Source organism: Eurypyga helias, unplaced genomic scaffold (assembly GCF_000690775.1).
Source record: "Eurypyga helias isolate BGI_N326 unplaced genomic scaffold, ASM69077v1 scaffold16031, whole genome shotgun sequence".
NCBI lineage: Eukaryota > Metazoa > Chordata > Aves > Eurypygiformes > Eurypygidae > Eurypyga > Eurypyga helias.
Window position 1 is genome coordinate 1 of NW_010231614.1, and position 27,469 is coordinate 27,469.

The 27,469-nt window shown below is 42.9% G+C and overlaps 1 protein-coding gene across 1 annotated transcript; it reads left to right on the top strand.

Annotated features, from left to right (window-relative positions):
* Positions 1-245: 245 nt before the first annotated feature.
* ITGA6 (integrin, alpha 6) lies at positions 246-21,532 on the top strand. Its single transcript, XM_010161144.1, has 24 exons — positions 246-323; positions 1,483-1,738; positions 3,191-3,322; positions 5,570-5,780; positions 6,228-6,421; positions 6,554-6,642; positions 7,394-7,521; positions 9,159-9,254; positions 9,745-9,806; positions 10,991-11,148; positions 12,008-12,163; positions 12,883-12,998; positions 13,894-14,083; positions 14,180-14,263; positions 14,463-14,542; positions 14,697-14,774; positions 14,883-14,985; positions 16,083-16,256; positions 17,179-17,277; positions 17,689-17,799; positions 17,882-17,980; positions 18,312-18,437; positions 19,396-19,525; positions 21,177-21,532. The coding sequence occupies exons 1-23, from the start codon at positions 255-257 to the stop codon at positions 19,501-19,503; spliced, it is 2,919 nt and encodes a 972-aa protein (XP_010159446.1). The 5' UTR covers positions 246-254; the 3' UTR covers positions 19,504-19,525; positions 21,177-21,532.
* The last annotated feature ends 5,937 nt before the right edge of the window (positions 21,533-27,469 follow it).

Sequence of the window (27,469 nt, forward strand, 5' to 3'; positions counted from 1 at the left end):
TTCTTCCTGATATCTAATTTAAAGCATGAGATGCTTACATCTCGGTAGATTTGGATGCCCTTATTTTTTTGTAAATGGATGTGAGCTGAAGTGTTCGGTGGCTGTTGGGAGCGCTCCGCTGCGCGGACAGCGCCACCTGCGGGCTGTCTCGTGTAGCGCCTGAAGCGCCTCTGCGGAGAGGGGCTCTGGGGAAGCAAACAGTCGCGAACGGAATGCCTGAAGCTGTACTGTGGTACTCCGCAGCTGACCCGAAGATGGAGAGTAAAGAAGACCAGTGGATGGGTGTGACTGTGCAAAGTCAGGGGCCAGGAGGAAATGTGGTGGTAAGTCTGAAGGACTAACATAAAAACATTTTGGGTCTGCAGCAGGAGTTCCAAATAGTCTGTGTTTCTATGCAGTTACCATTCTGAAGGGTAGCTCTCCTGTGTGTACTCCTGTGAGGCTTAAGTGCCTCCCCAGCAAAGTCAGAGGTTGTAAAAGCTTTACACTGCTTTTCTACTTCCGAGTTAGCCTTTATTTATAACCCTGGTAACAATAATGTGGGATGGACGGTTCATTTCCAGGGTGTCCACCTTTTTGTGATATACAGGTTTCTTTTAAATACCACTGGCTACAGAATTAGGGAGAAGTTGTGTGATAAGGTGGCAAAAGTAGCAGGCTATCATCAGCCTGTTTCCTGCGGCAGTCAGCCTCACTAACCTTCATCGGGGCTTGGGCTGAGTTGCTCCTATGAATGAGTGTGGCCATTGCACTGCAGTAAGGCTCCTAGCTATCCTTTATTTTACACAATACAGAGAGAAAAAGCTTCCAGGAGTTACCTGAGAATGTTACTTTCTCAGCTCTTTCTCAGTTAAATAAACCTCTCGTGATGCTGCAGGATACCAGGGGAGCACAGTGAAGCTTCCCTATCTAATTAGTTTCTTGCAGGTTAATGTCACCGCTTGCCAAACTGGAGGCACGCAACTTCAGGGGGTGAATCTGGAGTTATTTAAGGATATCGGGGCAGTAATAACTTGCTCTAGCCTGCCTCAGAACCCGAAGGGGGAAGGGTTGAGGGAATGAGTCCTGCACATCAGCTAGTGCTGTCGCCTTTTCTGGGATGGAACTTCACTTTCTAAGTGATAAGTGGGAAATGCACTGACTGGATGAGGTGTGGGCAGCCTGAAGGTCGCTGGACCCTCGCTTGTTGAAAGAGAGGAACTGGGTAGTGGGGAAGGCTTTCAATCCCACAGAGCAGAGGGGTTTAGCCATGCAGCCTTCCTTGACCATGAATTGAGTTGCTCTGACTTGTATCCATAGATGCCCAACTTTTCCCATACACTGCTCGTAGAGAAGAGTGGGAAATCTCTCATTGCAATACAGATTTGTCTCCAAGGTGACTTGCGCCTGGCTGGCATGAAGTGTGGCTAAAGGAGAGCAGCCGCCTTTGACTTGCACAGAAACATACAGAAAACATCCCTTCTTATCTCTTCTGTCTTGCAGACTTGTGCGCATCGCTATGAGAAAAGGCAGTACGTGAACACGGTGCAGGAAACCCGCGATATCATTGGGAGGTGCTATGTGCTGAGCCAGGATCTCACTATTAAGGATGATATGGATAACGGAGTATGGAGTTTTTGTGATGGTCGTTTAAGAGGCCATGAGAAGTTTGGTTCCTGTCAGCAGGGTGTTGCTGCTACTTTTACTAGAGACTATCACTACATTGTGTTTGGTGCCCCAGGCACTTATAATTGGAAAGGTACGACCTGGCTTCCTTCCTCCCTCCCCTTCCCATTGCCTCCGAGATGGTTCAGAAGTTGGTTTTTGTTTTGGTGGGATTTTTTTGGGTTTGGGGTTTTTTTGTGAGGGGGGGAGGGGATAATAGGGATCTCATTATTTTACCCTGTTTTCGCAAAGTGCTATGCTCCTGTATCAGTTTAAATGTCTCTGAGGAGGTGCTTATGAATGGATGATGAACTCTGCTCGCATTCACAGCAACTTTTCCCCTTACTAGTCTTAATCTTACGGTGGGATTGAGTGCTTGCTTCGAGACTTTCCTACTGGAACAAATTACTAAAGTATTTTGAAGTTATTTGGTGAACGTTTCTTCCTGCATTTGAGCAAATGTTAGACAGCTGCACTGGGATCTTTGTTGAGCTGGCAGTATTCTCCATTTTATTCGTTGTGAGGTCTGTGGAAAGAATTACTTCCCAAATTAAATACTGCAGGATTGCAGGAAGATAACTGAACCATGTATTCATACCTAAGTCTCTGGATATGCATGTCAAATTCCATGGATAATCTGTCTGGCCAAGAGCTGAGTAGTCTAGATCATCTAGGAGATATCCCAAAACCTAAGGGAAAACCCCACACGTTTTCCCTGTTAGTTTATGCTGAGAAGCATCTAATGGCCAGCTCTGTCTCAGTGATTCTTCCCGTTGCACTTCACAACACAACAGCTGTAGATCCTTCCCTCTAGAACATCTGTTCCTCAAACCACTGAATTTTTTCCCCTCGTACACCTGTGCCTGCAGTATGAACCATGCAAAATCTTTGAGTTAAGCCCTGGCACAAGGTATACTTTAGTGAAAACTTAATCTTCCACATATCTGTCAACAACATTTGACCAAGCTGAAACAGCATGTTGAGTTCAGACCCTGTTCTACTGTAATTGCAGAGAAGTGCTGTGACAGCGTAGCAGTCATGAATACTCTTTTGTATCATGGAAAAACATGGTTCTGCTTGCCAAACCATTAAATATGCCTGTTGGTAAAAGGGAAGCACGCATTTTATCAAACAATAGCTCTTTTCCCCTTAAATAATATTTTCTAAATATATCACCGGTATTTGTCATAGCTGAACAGTAAATTACATTTTATTTCATTTCTGTGTACTTGCCTGCCTTTCAAGAGAGGCTTTATGAGGTAAAAAACTCTGGGATGAGAGGGGTTCCTGGCCAAGTTCTCCCGTGTTTTCCAGATGATTGCACGGCCTCTCTGCAGAGCAGTGTGAGGTTGTGGCACACAGACAGGACTTAGAAATTCATTGCCTTTTGAAAGCGCTTTCACCCAGTGCACTGTTCTGTGTTTGTCCCATCGAACAGCAGTCACTATCTCGTTCATCAGTAATTAATATTAGTTGGAAACCATTTGTCTGTTGTTTTTCTCCCTTACCATTCATTTGCTTTTATTTTATCATTTCATTTCTTCAGGGGTGGTTCGTGCAGAGCAAAAGAATCAGACATTTTATGATCTGGGTATCTTTGATGATGGGCCTTACGAAGTTGGTGACGAGAGCCGCCAAGATAAGAATCTAGTTCCTGTTCCAGCTAACAGTTACTTAGGTAGGATTAAGTACACATGGTAAATCTCTTCAGGCGTCTTAAACATCTGTGATCCCAGCCTGGTGCAGTGGTACGGAATAGCGGTGGCACATCCTTCATTTGTAGACCCTGTAACTCCTTAACCATTTTGGATAATTCACATCTCCCTCCACATTTATGGGCCAGTGTTAAGTGTAAGATGATACTCTGCTGAGGTACCCAGCAGAGCTGCTAAGGCAGCGAGAGATCCAAGAGCTGTGCGGAGGACCTACAGATTCTCAGGGAGTGAGGATAATCAGTCTGGTGGTAAGTACTATGTGTGGATCTGTAGGCCTTACTCACAAGGTCTCTGCCGTGTGGTATCAGAGCGTGTATCAGCATCTGAGGCCTGGATGTAGCTGTTATAACTGCAGTTTCTCTCTGCTGGTAGGTGAGTGCAATTTTTTTTATTCTTCAAGTTTTTAAAAATGCCGAGGGCCTTTTCACAGGCCTTTAAAAGACCATAGTCCGAGTCGTGTTTATATTTTGTGTGTGTCGCAGGAGGTGAGTCTCTTGCGCCTTGTGCACGCATGAAAGCAGAAATGTGTCCTTAGGCCGGGGGATGTTACTGTGCACCAGTGAGATAGCTTGGTGCAGAGAGAGGGCTGCACGGCCTTTCTGGGAAGGCCTCAAGCGTAAAGAAACTTTCTGTTCTAGCGTGGCTTTCTGTGGTGTACTGATCCACTGCTGCTGGCATGTGCAACACATACAGCTTTGGTAACTCAGAACTGGGATTTCTGTGTGAGTGGTGTGGAGCGGAACAGATGGGAAAGGCATCGCTGACAGAAAAAGTAAAAGCAGGTCAAGAAAAGAGGCAGCTTAGAGCTCTGTATCTATTAGAAGAAACAGAAAACAGAAACAGAACAGAAAACTTGCATTAAATATGGGCAGTAATTACTGCTGGGTGTGTAAAGCCTCTTTGGGGGGAGGTGCTGTGGGAAGGGTGTTTTGCTGTGAACGGAGTAATACTGACTTCTTGCAGTTGCATAACAAATGCATTTATCTCCTACGTGTAAATGCTTTGATTTGTCGCAAGCCTGCTGTCCTCTGGCACTGCTGTCCCCTCCTCTCAGACTGTAAACAAACATGGTCATAGCTGCTTTGCCTAACCACCGTTTTTTTTTCTCCTCGATCTTTCACTCGTGTGTACAGGTCTTCTGTTTTTGACAGCGGTATCTGATACTCACCCCGATCAGTTTGTGTACAAAACGCTGCCCCCCGGCACACAGGTGGAGAACCTGGTGGATGTAACGATGAATAGCTACTTAGGTCTGTGACCACCTGAGGGGTGGCAGCATCCGCTGAAACTTCTCCACATAATCATAAGACATGATCTCCAGACCTGTGACATGATCCTCTCCCCTCCATCCCTCTCATCTCAAACACATTGCAAGAAAAAGCATGTGAAAACAGGCATTCAGATGAAGAGTAGCTTGCAAAGTAACTTGGCTTCAGAGAAACACTGATGTGTCCTGTGTTCCTCCAGACCCTCATCCCTCCCCAGATGGGACTCCCTGAACTTTTCTGACACTGTCTCATTGTGAATTGCTGTAATTGAGAATTTCCATAGTAGTGGTGAATTGCTTCAGAATGGAGATTTCTGTCTGCTGGCTGGCATCTTTCTTCCTTGCCACGTGTGTCATTTCCTACTTCGGCCTTTACTGGATGTGCAGTACATTCTTTCTGCTCAGTCTTTCGTGTACTTAAAAATGGGTTGACTTCTTTAAGAACACGCAGGAATTGAATCGAACGTGTCCTTAGGTTGCATTAAATCAAAATTGCCAGTCTCACCACTGCTGTGTCAGGCGATTCTCAAATACCGTGTTCATCACTGATGTAAGCCGCTGTGCTCGCGCGGCGCGTTCTGCATGTCCGCAGGAGGGGACACTGACTCGTACCTAGGCAGCTTCCTCGTGGTTTTGCAGAGGTGAAATGCTGGAGCTATATTCAAGTGGTGAGGTGGGTGTCTACGCTGGTGTGTTTAACAATGAGCTCCTGGTGGTGTCCATGCAAAGTCAATCTGAGGGAGCAGTGACTGTACGGAGGGTGTAGACTTGGGAACGTGCATCCACCAGCCCAAGCAGAAACGGGGAACTCCCAGTAGAGCACAGTCTGATTTAGACACACCTTCTACTCAGTACACCACTTTAATATAGTAGGGGGCATTTGGTTTTCTTATTAACGAGCTGTTGGTTTGTTTGCTTTATCTCGTTTCTTTCTCCGTTAAAGGTTTCTCTTTGGACTCTGGGAAAGGAATTGTCTCCCAGGATGAGATGACTTTTGTGTCTGGTGCCCCAAGAGCCAACCACAGCGGAGCAGTTGTGCTACTGAAAAAAGAGAAGAACCAGCGAGCACTTTCGCTGGAGCACATGTTTGAAGGGGAAGGGCTGGCCTCGTCTTTTGGCTACGACGTTGCTGTTGTGGATCTCAACAAAGACGGGTATGGCCTTGGTTAACTCCTGCTGCCTGTGCAGGGCAGGATGGCAATCTGATTTCTGCTTTGGTTCTGCATTAGAGCTAGGGGGAATGCTAAACCCCGCCTTCCGTGTTCGGCTGGAGGAAATTGCGAGTGTCTCGGAGAACCAGCGGGACACAGCCTACGTTTCTAAGTCTAGAAAAGTGTTTTATTAATTTATACAGTTAGTGTAAACAAAGAAAAAAAGAAACAGATCTCATGCCCAAAGCAGGCGCTACAGGATCCTCGCAGGCCACAAATGGAATACAATGAGCTTGTAGTACCGGTGGAGCTGTTGTTGCTCAGCCAGTTTAATGTCCCGGATATTTCTGTTCAGCAGCTCCTGGGCTCGCTGCCCTCCAGACCGTTCTGACCAGTTACTCCTCAGAGTTCTTCTGTAAAAGCACTGCTGTTTTTGTCTTTAATTCTAAGATGGCAAGACATTGTTGTTGGAGCGCCGCAGTATTTTGACCGAAGCGGAGATATTGGTGGTGCCGTGTACATCTACATTAACCGGCAAGGCAAATGGGAGGGAGTAAAACCTATTCGCTTAAATGGAACCACCGACTCCATGTTTGGTCTTGCAGTTGAAAACGTTGGGGACATTAATCAGGATGGATATCCAGGTGAGTGGGAAGCAGTGGCAATAAAGATGTACGTGGCTTTTCCACTAACGCCAGCCTGGGTACACCTTACCCTCGTCACAACCGCAACCTGCAGAAAGACTGATGTGAGATGTTGCAACTTGTTTTCAACAGATATTGCAGTAGGGGCTCCGTATGATGGTTTAGGCAAAGTATACATTTATCATGGATCCAAGAATGGAATAAACACAAAGCCAGCACAGGTAATGAAATAACCCTTCATACCTATATTACCGGTGGTCAGTTTTGCACAAAGTCAGGGGAATGATGGGGCTATCCGTCTTCCCTTTCCACTACTATTGGGGTGGTGGTGGGTGTGCAGAAAAGGCACAGGGCCCTTCAAAGATTGCACTGCTCACTAGAAAGATGAGGGATTCTTGATTTTAGTACATGTTTCTTTCTGGGGCAGTCCTTTGGCACCAATAATGTGTAGGGAAAAAAAATAGATGTGTAAGTTTTGTTTTTCTGAAAGAAATGACATGATTTGAAAAGAATGAGTTTCTCCATTTTTCTCTTTAATTACTACCACTTCACTTTTTTATTTAAAAAATGTTTGTCTCTTCTTTTTTTTTTTCATGAGGACCACTGTGTTCAGTTTGCAGGGTGAGAAAGGGACTTGACTGCGCTTCCTAGAGTACTGTTAGAATACTTTCTGGAATACGTTTTCGGTTTCAAGTGCCTGTACTGCACAGATACTATAAACAGGCTGGGCAACATTTCTGTGTGAAACAGCCATTTCTGGTACTCACTGCTATTGCAGAGTAACTTCTTGGAAGAAAAGCGAGTGATCTTGGCACTTCAGTGTCACTGGCCTGAACACAGAGGTCCCATTTCCTTCTCTCTTCTTTTTTACCACCCCTACCCCCAGCCATAAGACAATGATGTTCACTTGTTACTTATTTCACTTTTTTAGCTTTTAGATGTCTGAATTTCCTCAATCTGTTTGCTCTTTAGATTCTTGATGGTGAAAAAACAGGCACCAGTTTCTTTGGTTACTCTATTGCTGGCAACATGGACCTGGATAAAAACTCCTACCCTGATATTGCTGTTGGTTCCCTTTCAGATTCTGTGTCTGTGTTCAGGTATTATGTGCAGAACTCTTAATTACACCAAGGTTTTAGGTTTTTAAAAACAAACTGCTTAGAGGTACCAAAAGTTGTTTGGCCTGGAGTGTATTTTTCCTTCTACAAGTTGGAAATCCTGGGTGAAAACAGTAGCATAAATGGGTTTGTTACTTTATCCTCCTCAAGGAGAAGCTGCCTTGCAGTCAGTACCAGGGTGTGAAGGCGGATGCAGACCGTTCTGTGGAGCACTGAGTGTGTAGGGTATCTGTGCCCTAGCTCTGCCCCATGGTAACCTTCTTGGATGCCTTTGATGCAATTAAGGGAATAAGTAATTCTTTTGCCTTAAGAAAGGAGAAGTTAACATACATATGCCAGAGCTTTTGTTTGCTGCTGTTACACGCACCTAATCCTGCTTTACTGAAGATAAACCCGAACAAAACCAAACCAACCCTCTCTGTTGTAGCTGAGGACGCAAAAGTAGCCAGGCATACGGCCTTGCTTGGGTTGCAGTGGGGTGCATGAAACAGCCGTGAGGAAGCCCTGCAGATAGGATCCTTTCAGTTTTCTGTAGCACATGCCTTGATTAGGGGTGAGGTCACGCTTTTGCAGACCTCTGCTTTTTTCCCCGGTTTCATGTACTGTTAAGTGAATCACTAGTAATGAGCAGGAAGAGAACTGTTTCCTCATCAGAGCTGGGAATGCTGCATCAAGTTCAGGTCCTTGGTGGTTGCTGTCGGCTCCCAGAGGAGGAAGGGCAGAAACTCCAGAACTGGTTGTCTCAGTTTTTGGGATGAAAACAGCTCCACCTTTCAGGCAGAACGACCTTTCCTACAATTTCTTGATGGTCCCACCTCTAAGGTGTTTAGTATCCATGTAGGCAATTGGAATGTCCTTAAACAGACTGAAACAGCACCCAGCAAAAGCAACTCATGTTGCCTGTGGGAGCGAGTAGAGCAGGTGGAAGGGAAGATGGTGAGATCACGAAGCATTCTGCTTACTCAAAAGGAGCTTTCATCATCTGCTGCTAAGGGCAGTATAAAAACTTTTACAAAGGTGAGAGTGAAACCTTTATGGTGACAAACAGTGCAAGGGGGATGGCCCAGTTAAAGGAAATTTGCCGGGAAAGGAGGAGGTGGCTTACTGGCCATTTCAAACATCCCTTAGGTGCTTTGACAGGGCAGGACCAGCTCATTCACTTGTTCCTGTGAACTATCTTTTCTTGTCCCTTCCAAAAAGGAAGAGAAAGGAAAAGTTCAGGCTGAAATATGGTTATCGTGTGAACATCAGTCTGAATGAAGGTCAGTCGCTACGGTTGTTGACGGGCTGAATTACCACTGGGGCAGGAACCATCACTTTGAATGTTCTGGGTTTTACATGTGTATAAAAAGACAGCCACAACAACATATTAACGTTCCCTGCTTCCCTGTCAGGCACTTTAATACAGCTGTAGCTGTTTTTTGTGACTTGCTTTGTTGCTTACCTTTAAGTAGGTTTGTTTCTATTGTCAAAGCCAAACTCTGTATTTTTGGGTGTCTCTGCTGGAAACCAGTGTAGGTGTGGGAAGGCATCTGGGATTCACACGAGTTACTTCATTAACAAAAACTTTTCCTTCTTTTTTTACCCCTTCTTGTTCCCCATTTTCCCCCCAAATGAAGATCTCGGCCTGTGATAAGCATCGTCAGCAGCATCACAGTACAGCCTGACAGAATTGATCTAAAGAAAAAGAACCCTGAGGACCCAAGTGAAATATGGTAAGTTTTAAAAAAATTGTATCAGAAGTGTTGGTGTATTGAGTTTTCTGTTGCCAAAATTTGTTCAGTCAGGGATGACGCTGAAGTGATGTGAGTCATGCAGGTTAAGCAAATGTATCTGCATGTGGTCACTCTGATTCCCTGAATTCGGTGACTGCTGTGCTGAAGATGTGGAGTATGTTCTGTTTATCGTGTCTGTTTTTGAAAATGACCATCACTTTGTCACTTCAGGCTTCTGCACCTGCAAGGATCTTCACTTGAACAGCTTTCTCCTGAACAGAGATGGAAGAGCAGATGCCAGAAAATACTTTTTCTAATTAACCATTTTTTCGTGCTTTGTAGTTCAGTTTAATAAGCAGCCAATTACTCTTCTAGCATGAAGACCACACTCCTAAGTCTGACAGTGTTGGCCAGGGGACTGTTAAAACTTTTCAGTCTGCTGGATCATGCCTTATTAAAGTTAATACTAATCTCTTGGCACTTTTTACAGGATGGATGTGAGAGCATGTTTTCAATACACTGCAAACCCCAGTGAATTAAATCCAAGAATAAGTAAGTTCCAAAGATAAATATTTTTGATCTGTTTGTTAGGCGGTTTGGGTTTTGTTCAGAGCATCTCATGGAAGAATAGTACTCAAATTACTGTGACTCATCTCAGACTGTGACTGTCAGATTTAAAATGTGACTCAGTACTAAGGTCAGTTAGCTCTCGCATTATCTGCTTTTAGAGTAACGTGTAGAGTCGTGTTGGGGTGTTAGGAGGTTCTGTGGATGACAGGTAGAACTGAAGCTTTCTAGGGAACATATAATTCCTAAGGATCCCTTCTTACTGGAGACTTATCCTGTAAAGCAGTGTTCTGCATTCATGAAGATGGTTTTGTGGAAATCGGTAACTGCAGTAAAAAAATCTGTGTATTAACAGGAGCGTGGAAGACTGTGCCATAAATACGGTTTGAAATATAAAGAATTAGATTCTCATGTTTCCTGTTTTTAATCCTGTTACAATGCTGTTCTTCCTACCCCTCAGAAAACCGTAGGATTTTGAGAGGAAATGAGAAGAATTTTAAGCCCAAACCTCCTTCTCTTCCTGTGTCTTCAGCTTCTCAGTAAAATCTATAGGATATGCCTGAATAAGGTCCTGGTCCTTCAACAGGTCAGGTGCTTCCAGCTCTGAGAGGTGTCTGCATGGTCCCAAGGCGTGGCACATGCTCGGTGCTGTTCCCGTCCTTGCAACGTAGAATTAACTTGGTGAATACAGAGATGCTTAAAAGATGCATAGAGTTCAGATCTATCAAAACATGCCTCAGCTAGAAAGCTCTAGTCACACTTTTGCTGTCAGTGTTAAAGTTGGCAGCGTGCCTTGACCTCAGTCCTGCTGGCTGCTTAGGTGCTGTTGGGGACAAACCCGAAGTCGAGTTTTGTCTCAGCCCCCAGCTGGCCCGGCAGCAGCCACTGCAGCCCTGCCCGCCAGCGCTGCCTGCCGGCTGGCCAAGGAACGAGAGCCTCGGGACAGAAGGATGAAGTGTCCTTTGGATGAATGTGCAGGGCACCTGGCCCTCAACTGGAGAGGGACAGACTGACAGACAGAGAAAGTTTTGTAACTCCATGTGAAGCCCAGCACTGGCTGAAAGAGTCTTCTAGAATAATGTTGTGAGATCACATCTGGAGAAATTAAAATTGTTTTTAGTAAGGCGGGGGTTCCTTTTTATAGTGACCGACTTTACTTCTTCATACAGAGATCAACTATACCTTTGAAGCAGAAAACGAGAGGAGGCAGTTAGGGCTGCCATCCAGGGTGCGGTTTAGAGACCACCTGTCTGACCAGTTTACTGCAAGTACAACCCTACGGGGGCAGAACTCCAAGGAGTGTGTGACAACCAAGCTTGTACTGCAGGTAAGGCAGTGATTTATTTTTATTTCATTTAGATCCATTTAAAACAAAAGCATGCTTTTTCCTCCCCCCCCAGCCTCATGGTACCTTTGATTACAACTTAAGTCACGTGCAATATAAAGCTTCAGAACTAGAACCCAGCCCTAGCTGAGCAGTCCCTTACTATTCCCTGCACACATGCTGCTTCCTCCTGCTGCCTTCCGTACAAAGTGTGAATAGAGGCTGTAGCCACTGCAGCATGCTCTGGGGGTCAACAGAGCTGAACTAATTTAGAACACTAGACAGGGACTAAATGCCAAAAACGGAGAGCTGCTTCCAACAGAAGTAATTGTTGCAGAATTTAATGGGGTGACTGGCTAGGAAAAGAATTTTAACCCCTGGGTTTCAGAGGGGATGAATGGGCAGGACAAGACAGCTTGGTATGTGCTCTCTGACTGGGCTGCTACGCTGGCCCTTAACGGTTGCATTGCTCCAGCAGCTCTCGGTGGCTCAGCAGTAATGAGCCTCCAAGGTGCCTGTGATCAGAGCAAATTAAAGAGCTGGAACTTAGGCAGCAGGGAGAAAGTGTGTTATTTTACTGTTGCAGTGAGGGAGTTCACTTGCCTGAGTTACCATCTGTTGTTCCTAGGAATTCTTAATGGTGAGAGGAGTCCACAGCTTGGGAAGTGAGAAAACAAATGCAGAGACAGCAGGGCTAGGCTCCTCCTGTTCTTGCACATTTTCAGAAAATGCTGTGTTTCCATCTAGTGAACAGTTATAATGCAGCAGAAAAGACTGTGCTTTACTCCTTGTTCTGAAATGTCTATCAAAAGTTTCTTCTCTGCACTGTACACTGACTATGCCACTGAAAATATTTTAACAGGAAAAAATCAAGGATAAGCTACGCCCCATTCCAATATCTGTCACCGTTAAAATTGCTGGCCTGGAGTCTAGCTCACCGTCCACAAGGAAAGAGAGAGCACTTCCAGATCTTGTACCAATTCTAAATTCAAAGGAATCTGAAACAAAGACCACAAAAGTAAGCCTTTGATACTGCATTTTCCCATAAATCTGCACTTTGAAAGACTGTTGAAAGCTAAATTATACAAAAGGAAATAACTGGGGTGGCAGTGCACTTGTAACTACTGGCTTATGTTTTGTTATGAACTTGTTACAAAATGCTGTGAACCAGATCCTGAGTTACTTTTGCAACAAAAATGAAGCTGTTCCAGCTGCTAGGTCTTTTTTTCCTCTTCCCAGCAAGTTTAGGAGGAAATGTACCTTTAATTAAAAATGGAAATCCATCATACCCTGCTGTGAACACTTGTCCCACATCACAAAATAACATACAGTCCAATTCCTCCATGGTTAGGGTGCTGTAAGAGCTCTACAGCTCTGCAGCGGTGGCCTAAGAGAGAGGGAATAACTCAGGTGAAAAATCTCACTTCCTCAAGGCTTATGGAAGAATCAGATTTAAGGATGATGTTCTCGCTCATTAGAAGTGTACCTCTCACTTCAGAGTTTTATAACTCTGCCTTTTAGTTATCACAGTCAGTTCTACGTTATCAGCATCAAGGGCTCTGTCTCACAAAGAAAAACCCTCCTGACAGGCAAGAAGTCAGAGCCAGGTTCAGACCTCAGTCTCTCCAGGAAGGTGTCTCCGAGTTCCCTCTAGACGCTTTCTGCGGTGCACGTCGGAAATCTTGCTGTGAGCTAGTATCATGTGGCATGCAGTAAACGTGCTTTGGTTTCATTCAGGTGGAGTTCTTAAAAGAAGGATGTGGAGAAGACAACGAATGTCACAGCAACCTGAAGCTTCAGTACCGGTTTTGCACTAGAGAAGGAAATGAAGACAGATTTACTTATTTGCCAATGTAAGCCATTGCTAAAATTCAAACTATTAACAAGTGCTTTAAAGAACTTTTAGGAGAGGGTCCTGGGAGACAGCCTGTGTAGCAGTAGTGAGCTGTCGGGGTGAGGATGGTAGGGGAGTAGGGATGAACTTTAGAAGAGCATCTGTGGTACAGAGTCAGACGGAGACAAAGTGGCCACAACTGTGCAGGTGTGGGCTGGGAGTTAGGAAAAAAAACTTTTTAACACTCAAGCATGAGATTCTAAACCAGTCTTGCAGTAGTTCATTGTGTGTGGTACCCTTAACCATTTCTGAGCTGAAATTTGATTGTGAGTACGACAGCGTGATACTAGTCTTGTGATATGACTATGACTATCAGTCGTAGTCATATCAGATACTATGACTAGCAGTTACAGTTACTTCACCGTAACATGCACCTAACACCCCGCTGCATCCCTTCTCCCTGGAGGGCTAGTGAAACTAAAAAGAGGTGTCAGACAAACAAAAGTATGTTTACTTACTGTCAACAGTCAAGTCACCTTTAGCAGTGAGTGCTACAATCTGACCTGGAAGCCAAAACCATGAATGCTTTACAAGACAGAAGCGGGTCAGTAGATTATTCAGAGGAAATTCATCACTATTAAACATGAGCCAGGTGCAGCTGCTGGTTCAGGAATACTATAAACTTGATTACTTGAGGGGTGCATCAGGCTGTTTTACCCTGTGAGCTGATGGCCACTTTCAGGGGTGAGATACTGGTCTGGGGAAAAAAACCCTACAATCATGCATGAGTTGTGCCATAAGACCATATTCTTCCCTAATAGAGGGAACTGTGTTTGGGTAAACCACAGTAGGAAACGAGCTTCCATACACATTCGTTTCCTAATGCACACAACCCTGTGTGCTCTGTTTTGTAGTGAAAATGGCATGCCAGTGCTTGTTCTGAAGGATCAGAAAGATATTGCCCTGGAAATAACGGTGACAAACAATCCATCTGATACAAAACATCCACAGAAAGATGGTGAAGATGCATATGAAGCTAAACTAATCGCAACTTTTCCAGATAGCCTGACGTATTCTGCATTCAGGGAGATGAAGGGTTATCCTGTAAGTATGTTAAGTGAAAAGATACTCAATTTTAAATGTTTGAAAATTTTCTATTTTCAGCATATTTTTACTTTTGAATGTATTGTGTTTCATCAGGAAAAACAGCTAACATGTGGTGCTAACCAAAATGGTTCTCAAGCAGAGTGTGAGCTTGGAAATCCTTTTAAAAGAAATTCTAACGTAAGTTTCACCTATTTTACTTGTTATAAAATCTGATTCCTGATTGCAGTTGTCCAGAGTTACTGTGTGTCATAACTGGAACTTTGATTTGGATCTGTCTTTCTAGCTCTAGAACATGAGGGTGTATTTCTATAATGTTGCAATATTCATATATTTTATGAACTGTTTACGTATTTCACAAATGTTCCTTCTTGTCTAGGTAACCTTTTATCTGATCTTAAGTACCACTAAAGTCAACGTTGATACAACTGACTTGGACATTAATCTGAAGTTGGAAACGTAAGTTTTCTTTGTGTGCACACACTAACTGTGCTTTTATATACAGCTGAAAACATTTTGAACTAACTGGTTTGGGTTCACATAAGCAATTTAGTAGTAAAATGAAAAATGCTATATTTGTAAAATAAACAACATTGTTTCCTTTTCGTTGCAGAACAAGCACTCAAGTTAATTCAACCCCAATTACAGCTAGTGCTAAAGTGGTTCTTGAGTTGCTTTTATCACTCACTGGGTAAGTGTTGACGACAGCATAACAAATAAGGGGGGGCTAGAGATGACAGTTTTGCTGCAGATTTCATTAATATCTGATTATTCTCCTTCCCCACCCCCACCTGCATAGAGTTGCTAAGCCTTCTCAGGTGTATTTTGGAGGTAACATCGTTGGTGAGAGTGCTATGAAATCTGAAGATAATATTGGAAACCTCATAGAATACGAATTCAGAGTGAGTAATTTAGATTAAAGCCAACAGCTGCTTTTAATCAAACAGCTTCTGTCTTTATGCATATGAATACCTGGAAAAGTTGCTGGGTTTAAAATTGGCATTTCTTGTCCCTAAGTCCTGACTTCCTAATCGGAACATGCAGTCTGACTGCAGACTAGAGCTTCTTTAGGCCTTGATGTTTTTACAGTTGTATTTTGAGGAAGTGGCCTGAGGCTGGCTGTGTCTTTTTTTTATGCAGTTCACGCACGCTCAGCTGTACTGCATAAAACCCCGTGCAGGTAGGGAGCAAAACTTAACCCCCAAACCCTACCTGTGGCATGCCCCGGGGTGAGCTAATGTACACAGACAGCGACTGCAGGATGGCGCAGTCACAAGATGACACTCTGGGTGGAGCCTCTTTGAATGTGCGGGTCTATGTCACTCCTCTGGTCTTCTGCCTCATCAGTAAACCAAGAAGGCTAACAGAGACAATTTTGGTTCTGTAAAAACTCCTGTTTATCAGCAAGAGTTGCTTTTTTTTACATAATTAATGCAAGCCCTGCTGTCTTTGTACGTAACAGTTTGTCAGGGTGAAGGTCCGTCTCTGTCAATCCTTTACTTCCATCTGTACCTGCACGCACGTATGACAGTAGAAGCAGTTAAGAATATCTGTTTTAGAACTTGCTGTCGTGAACAGTAACACTAAGAAAGCAAAAAAATAGGTTGGGAAACAACTTCCAGACTTAGGAGAGCAAGACCTGGTTATCTTTCTGTGTTCCTCATAAGCTTGCAGTTGCCTCAGTTACGTTAACTGAATGATTTGTTAACTCGAAGTCGGAGTTGTGGTTTCACACAAAGATACATTTCTAACAATCAACAGCCTAAAGTTCATGTTAGGGAATTCTAATACTTACACATTTAAGCCTGTATTTACTTGCTGTCCAAGTGTGCCAGTTTTAGTATGCGCCTTGTCTTTATACTCCATTTTGACTGTCTGCTGCTTTTGCGGTTCCTGTTAGCTGCATGCTGAGAACTTGCCCAAGTCAGTAACACTTCCCATCGAGAGGAAAGTGCCTTGAAAAAGTATTTCACAGTTTAAAGACTGTTTGTTTTAACAGGTAACTAATCTGGGCAGACCGCTGAAAACATTCGGTACCGCTTCCCTGGACATTCAATGGCCGAAAGAAATCAGTAATGGCAAATGGCTGCTTTATTTGATGAAAATAGATTCCAAAGGCTTGGAAAAAGTCTCCTGTCAACCCGAGAATGAAATTAACAGTTTGCGTGTTGCGGTAAGTTACCGTCTTCTGTTGATGAATTCGTACCCCATGAAAGCAGCGTGGTGCGTGATCCTGGGGTGTAAGAGCTTGGCTCCGGGAGGGTTTTCTTTGTCGTAGCAGCTCACGAGCACAATACGTGAACAGCAGATTGAGGGTTAAGCTTACTGGGAGACTTCACACCAGCTAACGAGGGTAAGATTCTAAAGGATAAACGCAGTGTTAGATAGGTTGTAGGGCACTGTTGTTATATGCTCGTACAGGATGAAATTGCTGTTCAACACGTTTCATCAGCGTTATTGAAATCTGGTCAAGTTCTTACACAGAAAACGATAAACAGTAAATATGTCCCCAGCTTGGGGGAATCCCATCTAGATTTTAATGAGAAAGGGCACGAATTTACATTTACCTATTTACAACAAATATGATAGAATTCCTCAAGCAAATTTCGTAGCCCTTCATTGTGCCTACCTAGCAAGAGTTTTTCCTTAAACCGCCGCCGCCTTCTTTTTTTCATACAATCTTAAGATCATTTGGGTGAAGTTTTACTTTTCACCATTAAAACTGCATGCACATACACCCATTCTTGTCAGATCACCACGTTAGGCTCAACTGAAAGTTTTATTAACTAACTAGTGTACGGTTCCAAAAAAATGCATCTGCTGACCTTAGCACAATCCTGTTCTTTTAGCACAAGAACATGAATACCCTTTGCATACACCAACAATGGAAATAGCATTGAAAGCTTTACAAGTCTAACCCTCCCTTGACTTATTAAAGAAAGTAGTCAGTTGGCCTTTCTTTAAAGTTATAGTAATTGTAGGTAAGTAGGGATCTATAATGATGTCGCTGGTTTTGGAACAGAACGCTCACTGAACTCTTGTTTCGCTGGTTGTATGGGGTCAGAATTAAGAGATTTTTTTTTCCCCCCTCTTAGGAATCCCATAACTCAAGAAGGAAACGTGAGGTTGCAGAGAAGCAGATGACAGACAGCAAGGCATTTTCTTTATTCTCAGAAAGAAAATACAAGACCTTGGTAAGCAGATTGCACCAATGACAGTCCTGTCAGACACCTCCCCTTGCACTCAGAACGAGTTTGGCTGGGTGAAAGGAGGGATCTCTTTGCTCTGTTTTTATCTTAAATCCAAGTATTGATGCTTTTAAAATGTCACCATTTAGATTATCTACTGATGAGAAAGAAACAGGAATTTCTGCATAGTTAATCTACATTAAAATATAGTGAAGGTGCTATCACCTGTTTATTTTCCTACCTCTGCCAGTACAAACAAAGCCTGGTTCCTGCACATAAATACGATGCATATAATCCTGTTTTTATGTGGGGGGGCTGTCCATTGATAAATTTTGAAATTTGTTACTTAGCAATTAACACTGTTAAACAGTTTGTGAGGATGTGGTTTTATTTACACGCAGACATTTGTGATTGCAGGACTGCAATGTGAATGCACGCTGTGTGGACATAAAGTGCCCCCTGAAGGGTCTGGACAGCAAGGCGTCTGTTGTGCTGCGTTCCAGGCTGTGGAACAGTACTTTCTTAGAAGTAAGCCCTCTCACCTGCCGTCTTAGAAGATCGGAGTTCTTCCCTGCTCCATGTCTAATGTCCATATTTTATTTTGGAACAGGAATACTCCAAAATGAACTACCTGGACATTCTCGTTAGGGCTTCGATCAGTGTTCCTGCTGCAGCCAAGAATGTTAAACTCACCAACGAAGTTGCTCAGGTAGGTTCGACGTTTAACGCTAACCATAGCTTATGGATGTGATGTTTCCAACTTATCTGCAAGGGGGGAGGAATGTTTTAAAACAGAAGTAGCTAGAAGTTTAGCTTTTTAACTGAGTTTTGAATTACTGATTGGTTTTTGCCTTTCAATCGAGTTGAAAGAATTCACTACCATCTTGAATTGATACCAGTAGGAACTTCTTCCTCAAAACCACTTTGTAGGTGAGAGAGAAGGCATCTTGTTAGAGAGAAGACTATAAATTACAGCTTTATATTAAACATGGATGCTCCTGAAATGCTCTTTCCATCTGCACGTATTTTCTCTCCATTAGGTGCGTGTTACTGTCTTTCCTGCAAAACCAGTAGCACTTTATACAGGAGTGCCTTGGTGGATCATCTCCGTGGCTATTTTTGCTGGAATACTGATGCTTGCACTATTGGTATTCTTACTATGGAAGGTGAGTTTTTATTCATCTGGTTATTTTACATTTCCTGGTCTACAACTGATGAGACAGTGAACTAATTAATCATTTGCTTAAGTATTTTGGTTTGTATTTGGGACTCAGAATAGAGCAAAACTTCCCAAACTATACAGTATTGGTTTTGAGACATCTGGAATGAAAATGGTTACATGGAGACTCGTTACGAAATTTTCCTGTTTCCACATTCTCCTAAAGCAGTGTTAGGAGCTCTGGGCAAAACTTGAGACAAACGTTCAGTGACCATAGCTCCAGCTAGTGGGGGCTTCTGCAGTTAGGTGTAAAACTTCACGTGAGCCCTCAACAGATGTTCTAGCAGGGCTTTGTTCTCCTAACCAGTAAGTTGATAGCAGATGAAAACAACCAAAAGGTACAGAATTAATACGTAGCCAGGTATGTCGGTGAATTTCTGTAATATTGGCCTTTTATGTCAGAAACCCCAAAGGACTAAAGAATTGTGTGTAACAGAAGGTTAACAACCTACAGAAGAGAAAATGGAGTACCTCTTTTTTAAGTACCTTTGGCATTTTTACAGCTAACTGTGGTTCCAAGTATAATAGGGCAGACACTTCTTTCTTAGTTTTCATAGGCAGAGGCAGTGAGTATTTGCTGTTACGGGATAGCAGAAGGGTTATAAAGAAAGAAGAGATGAAGAAGAGGATCCTGTCTCACTTACTTCTGCCCCAGTTAGCTTTGCTGAGGAGCTACTGTTTGCCACAGGTCACTTCTCAGAGGATAGTTCTGACTTCCTTATTTTCTAATAAATGTCCAGCCCCTGCTGCAAATCTCCCTCTTTGGAGGGCTGTTGGGCTGTAACCACTAGTGTTTCCCTGCACAGATAACGGGAAGGTAGTTCACAGAGTTCATTTAACTCAGTTTTAGTAGGTTTGACTTCTTCCAGTCCACAAAACTGACTAATTACCTTGCTTCCTTGTAGTGTGGTTTCTTCAAGAGAAATAAGAAAGATCATTATGATGCCACATATCACAAGGCTGAGATCCATGCTCAGCCATCTGATAAAGAGAGGCTTACTTCTGATGCATAGTATTGATCTACTTCTGTAATTGGTAATTGATGACCTTTTTTAATTTCTAGCTGTGGCACATGCTGTGGTTGCGGTGGCTAACTACGAAGCTTTTCCTGCATACGTTCTATTAACTTATGGATTTCCAACTATCATACTTGCTTGCTTATTCTGCAGATTTTCAGCTTTCGGTGCACATGAACAAACAGGTGTTTACCTTGATGTAAAAAGCTGCTTGATTATTTCTTTAAAAAACAACGTTGATCTGGTGCAGTGGGGTTTAGTAGGGTTTTTTCTTAATATTCATGTTTTAACAGTACAAGGAAGTTAAGCTTGAGAGATGGTAATCACTGCAGAGTTACAATTTAAAGCTAAGACTACATGGATGCTAAACTTGCTTTACTAACCTTTAGTGCATGCTACAAGATACATGTTGCTTACAATGAAAGGGGTTTTCACAATGAGAATTTAATTGCTGTAGAAATACCTGGTTTTCTTCAGTTCTGAGGTATACGTTTCTAGAAACACTTTCCTCTGCTGAATCTCCTCAATGCATGATGATTTACGTCTGAAGCAACCTTTACTCAACTTATTAATATGTACATGCGTGTAATATCTTAAGTGATGCTTGGGATGAGGGGTGGGGAGGAATTCTTAGATATGTCAAAAGAGTGTTTAATGAAATCTTAGCTAAGAGCTGGCAAAAGATTTTGTCTATAACTAAGGTTTTTTTAAAATTGAGTTTCATGTAAGTTCTGTTATTATAAAAAACCCAACCAAACAAAACGCTCACCACCCCAAATACTGTGAACAAAGCCTTGCCACTTTTTCCCTAGCAGTATCTAATGACAGCTGGGTGGCACAATGTGTCTTAAGATTAATCTTGACATCAGTGACCCACAGGCATGTGAAGTTGTGTGTCTGCCAGTCACCACCTTCGTAACACTGGGGCCATAACTCCATTTTGTTTTGAAAATGTAGTCCATTCCTCAACATTTAGTATCATTTTTTACAGTGGCTTTGAATACAGAATTGCAGGGCAGCAGTACTAACCTAGGGACACTTCTGCTGTGGCCCATTACAGAACATTTGGGTTACGTCTGGTTTTTACCCTGTGGCACACTAAGCGAGCCTCGTGTTGGAACAGCGCGTATGTGGCGTTCGTTCAGGCGACTGTAGCAGAGATGGAGCTCTGAAAAACAAGGCCCTCATGTAACTTTTGTTGAAGGCCTTGGAGATCTTTCTTTCTGTAGGTTTTTAAAGGTAAATCATGTCACCACACAGGAAGACATGAAGTACCTACCTACCTTTTGAGTCAGGAGCAGCACGCTTTCTTGAACTGTTCCTACTTTTCTGCGTAGTATTAAGTTCTCTCGTTATGAATGAGTAGCATATTAAGAAGACAGTTTTAAAGACTTGTAAAACACATTTAGAAAATTAGTGGTGGGAATATTTTTAAGGTATTACATTACTGGATTGTCAGTCAGGCTGTGCCACTTGTCTTCAGCTGCTGCTGGAACAACTAATGTAGACCTGCTGGCTCACGGTTTACAGCTACATATGTTATATTTTTGGCCTACATGTTTTTGTTTTCAGTTTTCTTACCTGTGTCTGTGCAAAGGAAGAATTTACTGCCTCTGTAGCTGTAGTAATTCTGCAGCACCTTAAACTCTTCTTTTTCTGCTCTGCCCCAGTGCGGGTTCTTCCAGCGTTCTAGGTACGAAGACAGCGTCCCCCGATACCATGCTGTAAGAATTCGAAAAGAAGAGCGACAGATCAAAGACTGGAAATGCAAAGACCTTGAAACAAAACAGTGGTTCACAAAATGGAGTGACAATGAAAGTTATTCTTAGGGAAAAATTCTTTTCATTCACATAGTTTAAGGTTTTCATGACTGGAATACTGATGGAGTTAGACCCATGAACACTATGGACATTCACCCTTTGACTGTAGATATTACTACTTATATTGAGGCTTTTGTTTGCACAGTTAAAATTGCTTCAACAGACTTTATTTGCATTATTTAATTTCTAGACTGCCTCTTTTCCCCTTCAAATCTAACTCACACTTTAGAAGATACTGTGTGGATTTGGGATGTTTTCTGCAAAATATGCAAAACCACTACATCAGACCTTTTCCTGTGGTTCGTCCCAGGGATGCATGGTTAAGGTGAAGACAGCTTCTCCATCCTTCCCTCAGTGCACAGTCCGTTATAAACACACAGCGGCCTTACCGCACTTTGTTCAAGTATAATCTGAAGACCTGCAAAACTACTTTAGTCATAAACTTTGCCTGCTGCAGTAGTTAGGGCTTAACAAGCATCTTCTTAAATTACATGTGCAATAGGTCATGTTGCTTGATGATTTTTTTTTTTTAAGATCAGATTGTGTGATTCTTGGTCACAACAAATATACACAGGTTTTTTTTTTTTGAGAGGCTTGAATATTAGATGTACTTTTTGTATATATATATTTCAGTCTTTTTTGTATTTATTTTTGTTATAAATCATTGTCTTTGACTAACTGTTAGGCCAAAGGCTTAACTGAACTTTCAAATCCACTGTGTTTTTGAACTTCAGACTATGAGACCTGAGGCTTTCACTGCATTTTAATGTCACTGAAGGTGCCAATGCTTTCTAAAAATGTAAATATTTATTCCAATGATGGGGAGACTTTTCTTTCTTGATACTTGTAACTTTATGCAATAGGAATTATCAGGTCTTGTAACATGATTTGTATATTACTTCAGACTATTTGGACACCAAGCAGAAGTAGGGTTTTAGATGCAGTTTTATACTTAATGCAAGGAAGTAAGAGGTTCTCTGGAAGCAGCTTTCCAGCTTCATAAGGACTCCATGTTTGGCAAAACGCATTGACTACTGCAGCTGTTCTATAGCACTTGGAGGCTGTAATGCCTAACGTACCTTACTGTGGGCATCTGAGTTGATCCACGTTTAGACTACTGAATCGTCTTGAATACCTGAATGTTGGTAAGAGCAGAACCATGATGTTACAATAACTAGATTACTGATAAACACATAACTGATAAAACTATTTCTGTAGTTTACTTTTTTTACCCATGCTCTAAAGTGTTGGTACTATGAAAGAACGAGTATTTACAAATTCTGCTCCAGAAGTATGCACATTAATTGCTAGTAATTTCAACTATGCAAAACCTCTTGGTACTTTTTCCCCTCATAGGGTAAAAATCCTGCTAGGAGGGCAGTTGTTAAGTGTCTTTACTGCTAACTTTGAATATACTTTATTGGAAGGTGTGGTCACCTAAAACGTTACCATTATAGAAAGTGCGTTAGTTTAACAGACTCTTCTTGGTCCCACTAAACAATCTCAGTATGTTGTGACCCTGATCTTAGGAACACTCACACATATGTTTAGCTGTTACCCAGTTTTTCAGCTTTCAAAATTCTATCTTACTTGCTGAAAGGCTCAGTCACAGCAGAAGCCAGGCTACTCAGGGGCTGGGAAGCTTGACACATAGCCTTGGATTTAAAAGCAGATGTGGCCCTCACCTAAGGAACATGAATGTCTTAGCAGTGTTAAAGTGAAAGTTCTTGAAAATAAGTCATGTCACTGGTATACTTTTATCTCAGACTTTTTTTATACCAGCTAGCAATGCTACATCATTCCATGATTAGAAATTACCTGTGGATATTTGTATAGAAGTGTGAAATAAATTTTTTTTAATTAAATTGTTTTGGTAATGGTGATTTCTTAGCTTAATTAACTGAGGTAGCTATAGCTAAGTTCACTAGAAGGGTAAGCTGAAAGCTGCACGCTTTAACAAATTCTCAGTATTGCTGTAAGGCTTGGTGCCCTCCCGCACACAAAGGGGCAGATGAGGTGGCTGCAGCACATAACCCACATTTTCATGCTGGCAGGCTGGCTGCTGCGTCGGTAAGAGCTGGGCATGGAGCCTGGCAGAGCAGGCTCTGGCAAAGGACCAGTGTCACCTCCCTGGGGGCAGAGCTACCCCCCTCCCTCCACACTTCACTCGTGCTGCCCAGGGTACCTTCTGACACAAGCAGTCTTCTACATGCTCTCCTGCTGGGCAGGTTTTGTTGTAGGCAGGAGAGATGGGTGCATCTCCCCAAATTAGTCAAGGACTATCACATACGTAGCTGTACTTAACAGTGGAAGTTTGACAGTCAGTTACATGATGGCAGGGTACAGCTCCAACTCCACAAAATACCCAGAAAGGCAAGAAGATGCAGGAAAAACCCAACAACAGACAGAACCTGTGCTTTATCTCCATTTCTAACATTAAAGCCTCACAGGATCCTTTCCTTGCCTTTGCTGAAAGGAAGGGCCTTTTCATGCAACCAAGCCTGAAGATAAGGGTTAGCTGGGTACACCCTAGCCCAGTGTTTGTTGTTGCAGCCAAGAAACTTGCAGGACTAGAATGAGAAGATGCTGCTAGATCTTTCGGAGCACATCAAAGATGTGGACTCAACCCACTTTTATTAAAAAATTACTCTCCTTTACGTAACTACATCCACAGACATGTCCGCAACAAAACAAAACATGGATGGTGAGAACAGCTAAGTTGCTGATCACAGGAAGTACAGTACAAATCAGTAGGTTTTATATATGCTCATATACACTATACACATGTAGTACTAGTTGTAGTACATACTATATACGCAGCAGTACAGTGCTATACATAAGTGTAGGGTGTATACATGCATACATACATGCATATATAAAACCTACTGTACTATTCTTTGCTATATATAACAAACACACTCTACAGCCTAAGGTACATAAATAGACCGCCACTAAACTGCAATGCCTTCCCACGTTTAACTGTTGCAGCACAGGAGATGGCTCGTACAAGAAGCCTTCAACACAAGGGACCCTCACAGCCTACTTTCAGTAACCACCTGTGCAGGAGTGGTTAGATGTGGAAGAAGGGAGAGAACGGGGTGCTCAGCCACAAACAGCGGGAATTGCACACAAGGAGATGGGAAGCTTTTGAAAGCAGCACTAGAACTCCAATCCCCATTCGGCGCACGTGCGCGATGGCACTAACCCTCGCTGCAGCAGCACGTGTAACCAAACCGAAGAGGCGACACAGAACCAGAAAGCTGCTTATGTACAAACAACTGAAATAACTTCTCCCAGCACAGAGTAGGTGACAGTGTCAGGAGTTGGTTTGCAAAACCCCAGAGAATAAACTGAGGAAACAACAAGCAGCTGTAGCCTGTGCCGGGAGCCAGAAGCGGCGCGTGGACGTGCTTTGGCCAGCCTGCCAGGCACCAAGCCCCTGTGTGACAAGAAGAACACGAGCACTGTACGTCCTCGTGGTGGCCGTAGAAGCAGTTGCCTCAGTTTTTATCTCAGTCCTCAGACATCTTTAAATGTCCATTTGTCTTCCCAGGCCATGGATTCATAATGAATGCTATATATCTTTTATAACCTCGTAAAAGCCTTCTGGGATTCCTAACCATGATCCTTATGAGAAAAAACTCCAGCATCTCCTTACTCTGAGAGACCACCACAGAAGTCAGCCTTAATTCCCAGCCAGGGTGTGATACTGTCCCTGTACAGGGTAGGGAGGACACAGACAGACACAGGCCTACAGTCTGCATGTTCCAGACTCAAAGACAGACCCCCTTCCTCCTCCATTTTCCAGCTTTCTGAAATGGCTGTTAGCAAGCAGCACCTCTTGAAGGCCACACCTGCCTCAAAGATTCTAGAAGACACAGAACTGCTTTTTTTAGCAAGCTGCGGTGTCCTTGCTGCTGCTTACCTACCTGTCGCAGAACAACATACACCCCCTCACCACTGATCCCCAGTGCTGTTTATTTCCTGTCATCTCAGTGCCTGCAGGGGTAGGGGAGGGACAGAAAAGTCCCATACTTTTGCCAGGAGCGTATGAAATGATGCAACTGCTGTGTTAATTACAATAAACGTTTGCGGGACATTGCTTAGGTCCTTGAAGCGGAGGGGACCACCAGCTAACGTTACAGAGCTGAGAAGCACACCACCGCTGCCAGCCAGTTTACGAGACAGCCTAGGGTTGGTTCCAGCTTAGCAAGGAGGAACAACAGAAATAGTTACCCTGGACTAGACCACTAATCCATCTGAACCCACCTCCAACAATGGCCAACAGTTGAGTGGCAGGATGGTGACACTTCGCTGTTCCCACACAAGGTCAGCACTCAGCTTCAGTAGCTAAGTAGTATATTTTTCCCATGGAAGAAAAAGCCACCCATGACAATTGTAAAATTTCTCCAACTGCATTCTGATATTGAGTCCCTAACTTGTACCTGGCAAAAATTAACAAACTCCAAAGTTTAATTATACACTGGATAAAAATAAACAAACCCATCTGTGTGTTCTTGAATCTACTACAATTTGGTAACTCAGAAGCCACTTCATCTTTTTGACCAGCTCTGTTGCCATTTTTCTATCTTTTTATTTCTACTACAAAAAAAGAGCAGACAGCCACATCAAAACAATGCAACGCTAAGAATTTTCTAGCATAGCAAAACCAGCTGAACTTACCAAAACCTAAGAACAACGACACGCCTTTGTACAGATGGACCAGGTGACTGTGTAGGCATCAGAGTAAAGCATACAAACCACTGAAAGGGAAGAGAGATTCACAGAATATCCATCCCTACCTGGAAACCTACCGGTTTTTCTTTATCTATGATACACCTACTGTGGAGAAACAGGAAACAAAATAAACAGTACATGCAGCAACCAAGAACAGCAACTTCCAGTAAAGGATTATTTATAACATGACATTAACAAACCAAGAAAACTTTCTATGGAATACCCTGCAAGAATGCTATGCTTCTCTTATTAAACCTTAAATTGAAAAAAAAAAAAATGTAATTGCTTAGGTTAAAACTAAATGCTATGTTTTCAATTATCTTGGTCTGGTTTGTTCTGTCCCACTTAAATTACGGATTCAGATGTATTATAATTTCAGGAACAACAGTAGGCAGGAATACGAATAGAAAAAAGCCAAATGACAAAAATAATACATTTCTCCTTTTTGATCTGCATAAGAATTTACAGAAATTGGCACATCAGAACTCCATCTGGTGTCACACTGGATCAGAGTAAGCCTCCAGAACATCATCAATGAGAAACAGGCTTTAAAAGCAGGTGGTGGGGGGAGAGAATTCCAAATAATCTCCACTATCTTCAGAGAACATGTTTACATGGTTCTGTGTCTGATCAGTAGTTCAAACAAGACCAAGGAGCCACCTTTAGGTAAAGAGAGAGGGTTTGTTCTGCTCTGAGCACAGCATTTAAAGAATTATCCACAACTCTTTATCCACAGTTACTTCTGTGTCACCTCATCCTGCATGATTTTGCCTGAGAAAAGTGCTCATTGTTTACATTATTGAGAACAAGCTCTCGCTTATGAAGTGCAATGATTTATTTAGCCTCTGACAACCTTTGGCACATCTTCTGGCGGGGGACTGCTGTCCAAAGATAACTTCAGGCCGTAGGCCAGTTTTTAAGGCATGCCTGGACGCTGAAACATCAGCCATCAACACAGTAACCTATCGGCATAAACACAAGGCCCATCCAGAGCCATCATGTGAAACTGCAGCAACTTCTAAACACCCAACTTACTGCTTGTGGACAGTGCTTTAACCCAGTAATGGCTCACAGCTGTGAGGCTGTTACAAAACGGTTTGAAGCACAGCAGTTTGTAAGGAGGAGCCCTAAACTACTACAAACTTCAGTAGCTTGAGCTACTACTTGGTGCTTTTAGGGGTGGCCTACAGGCATCAATAAAGCAAAAACTATCAGCAACCTGTATTCACAGACTTGCAGAGACAGACAAGCTGCTAGTTCGGCCCATCAGCCACCACAGACCCCTGGCCGAAACAGAACAAGCCATTCACTTTTCGGCACAAGGTGGAGCAACAGCCTGGTTCCAACCCAGACAAGTACTTGAATCCTCAACTACTGCTTCATTCTTACACGTTACTGGTGCACTT

What these genes read in the sequence shown, in the direction of transcription:
- ITGA6 (XM_010161144.1), top strand. Translation starts at nt 255, where the DNA reads ATGGAGAGTAAAGAAGACCAGTGGATGGGTGTGACTGTGCAAAGTCAG. An exon ending in TGAATTAAATCCAAGAATAA is followed by an intron (nt 9,807 to 10,990) that starts GTAAGTTCCAAA and finishes TTCTTCATACAG; the next exon opens with AGATCAACTATACCTTTGAA. An exon ending in AGATTTACTTATTTGCCAAT is followed by an intron (nt 12,999 to 13,893) that starts GTAAGCCATTGC and finishes TCTGTTTTGTAG; the next exon opens with TGAAAATGGCATGCCAGTGC.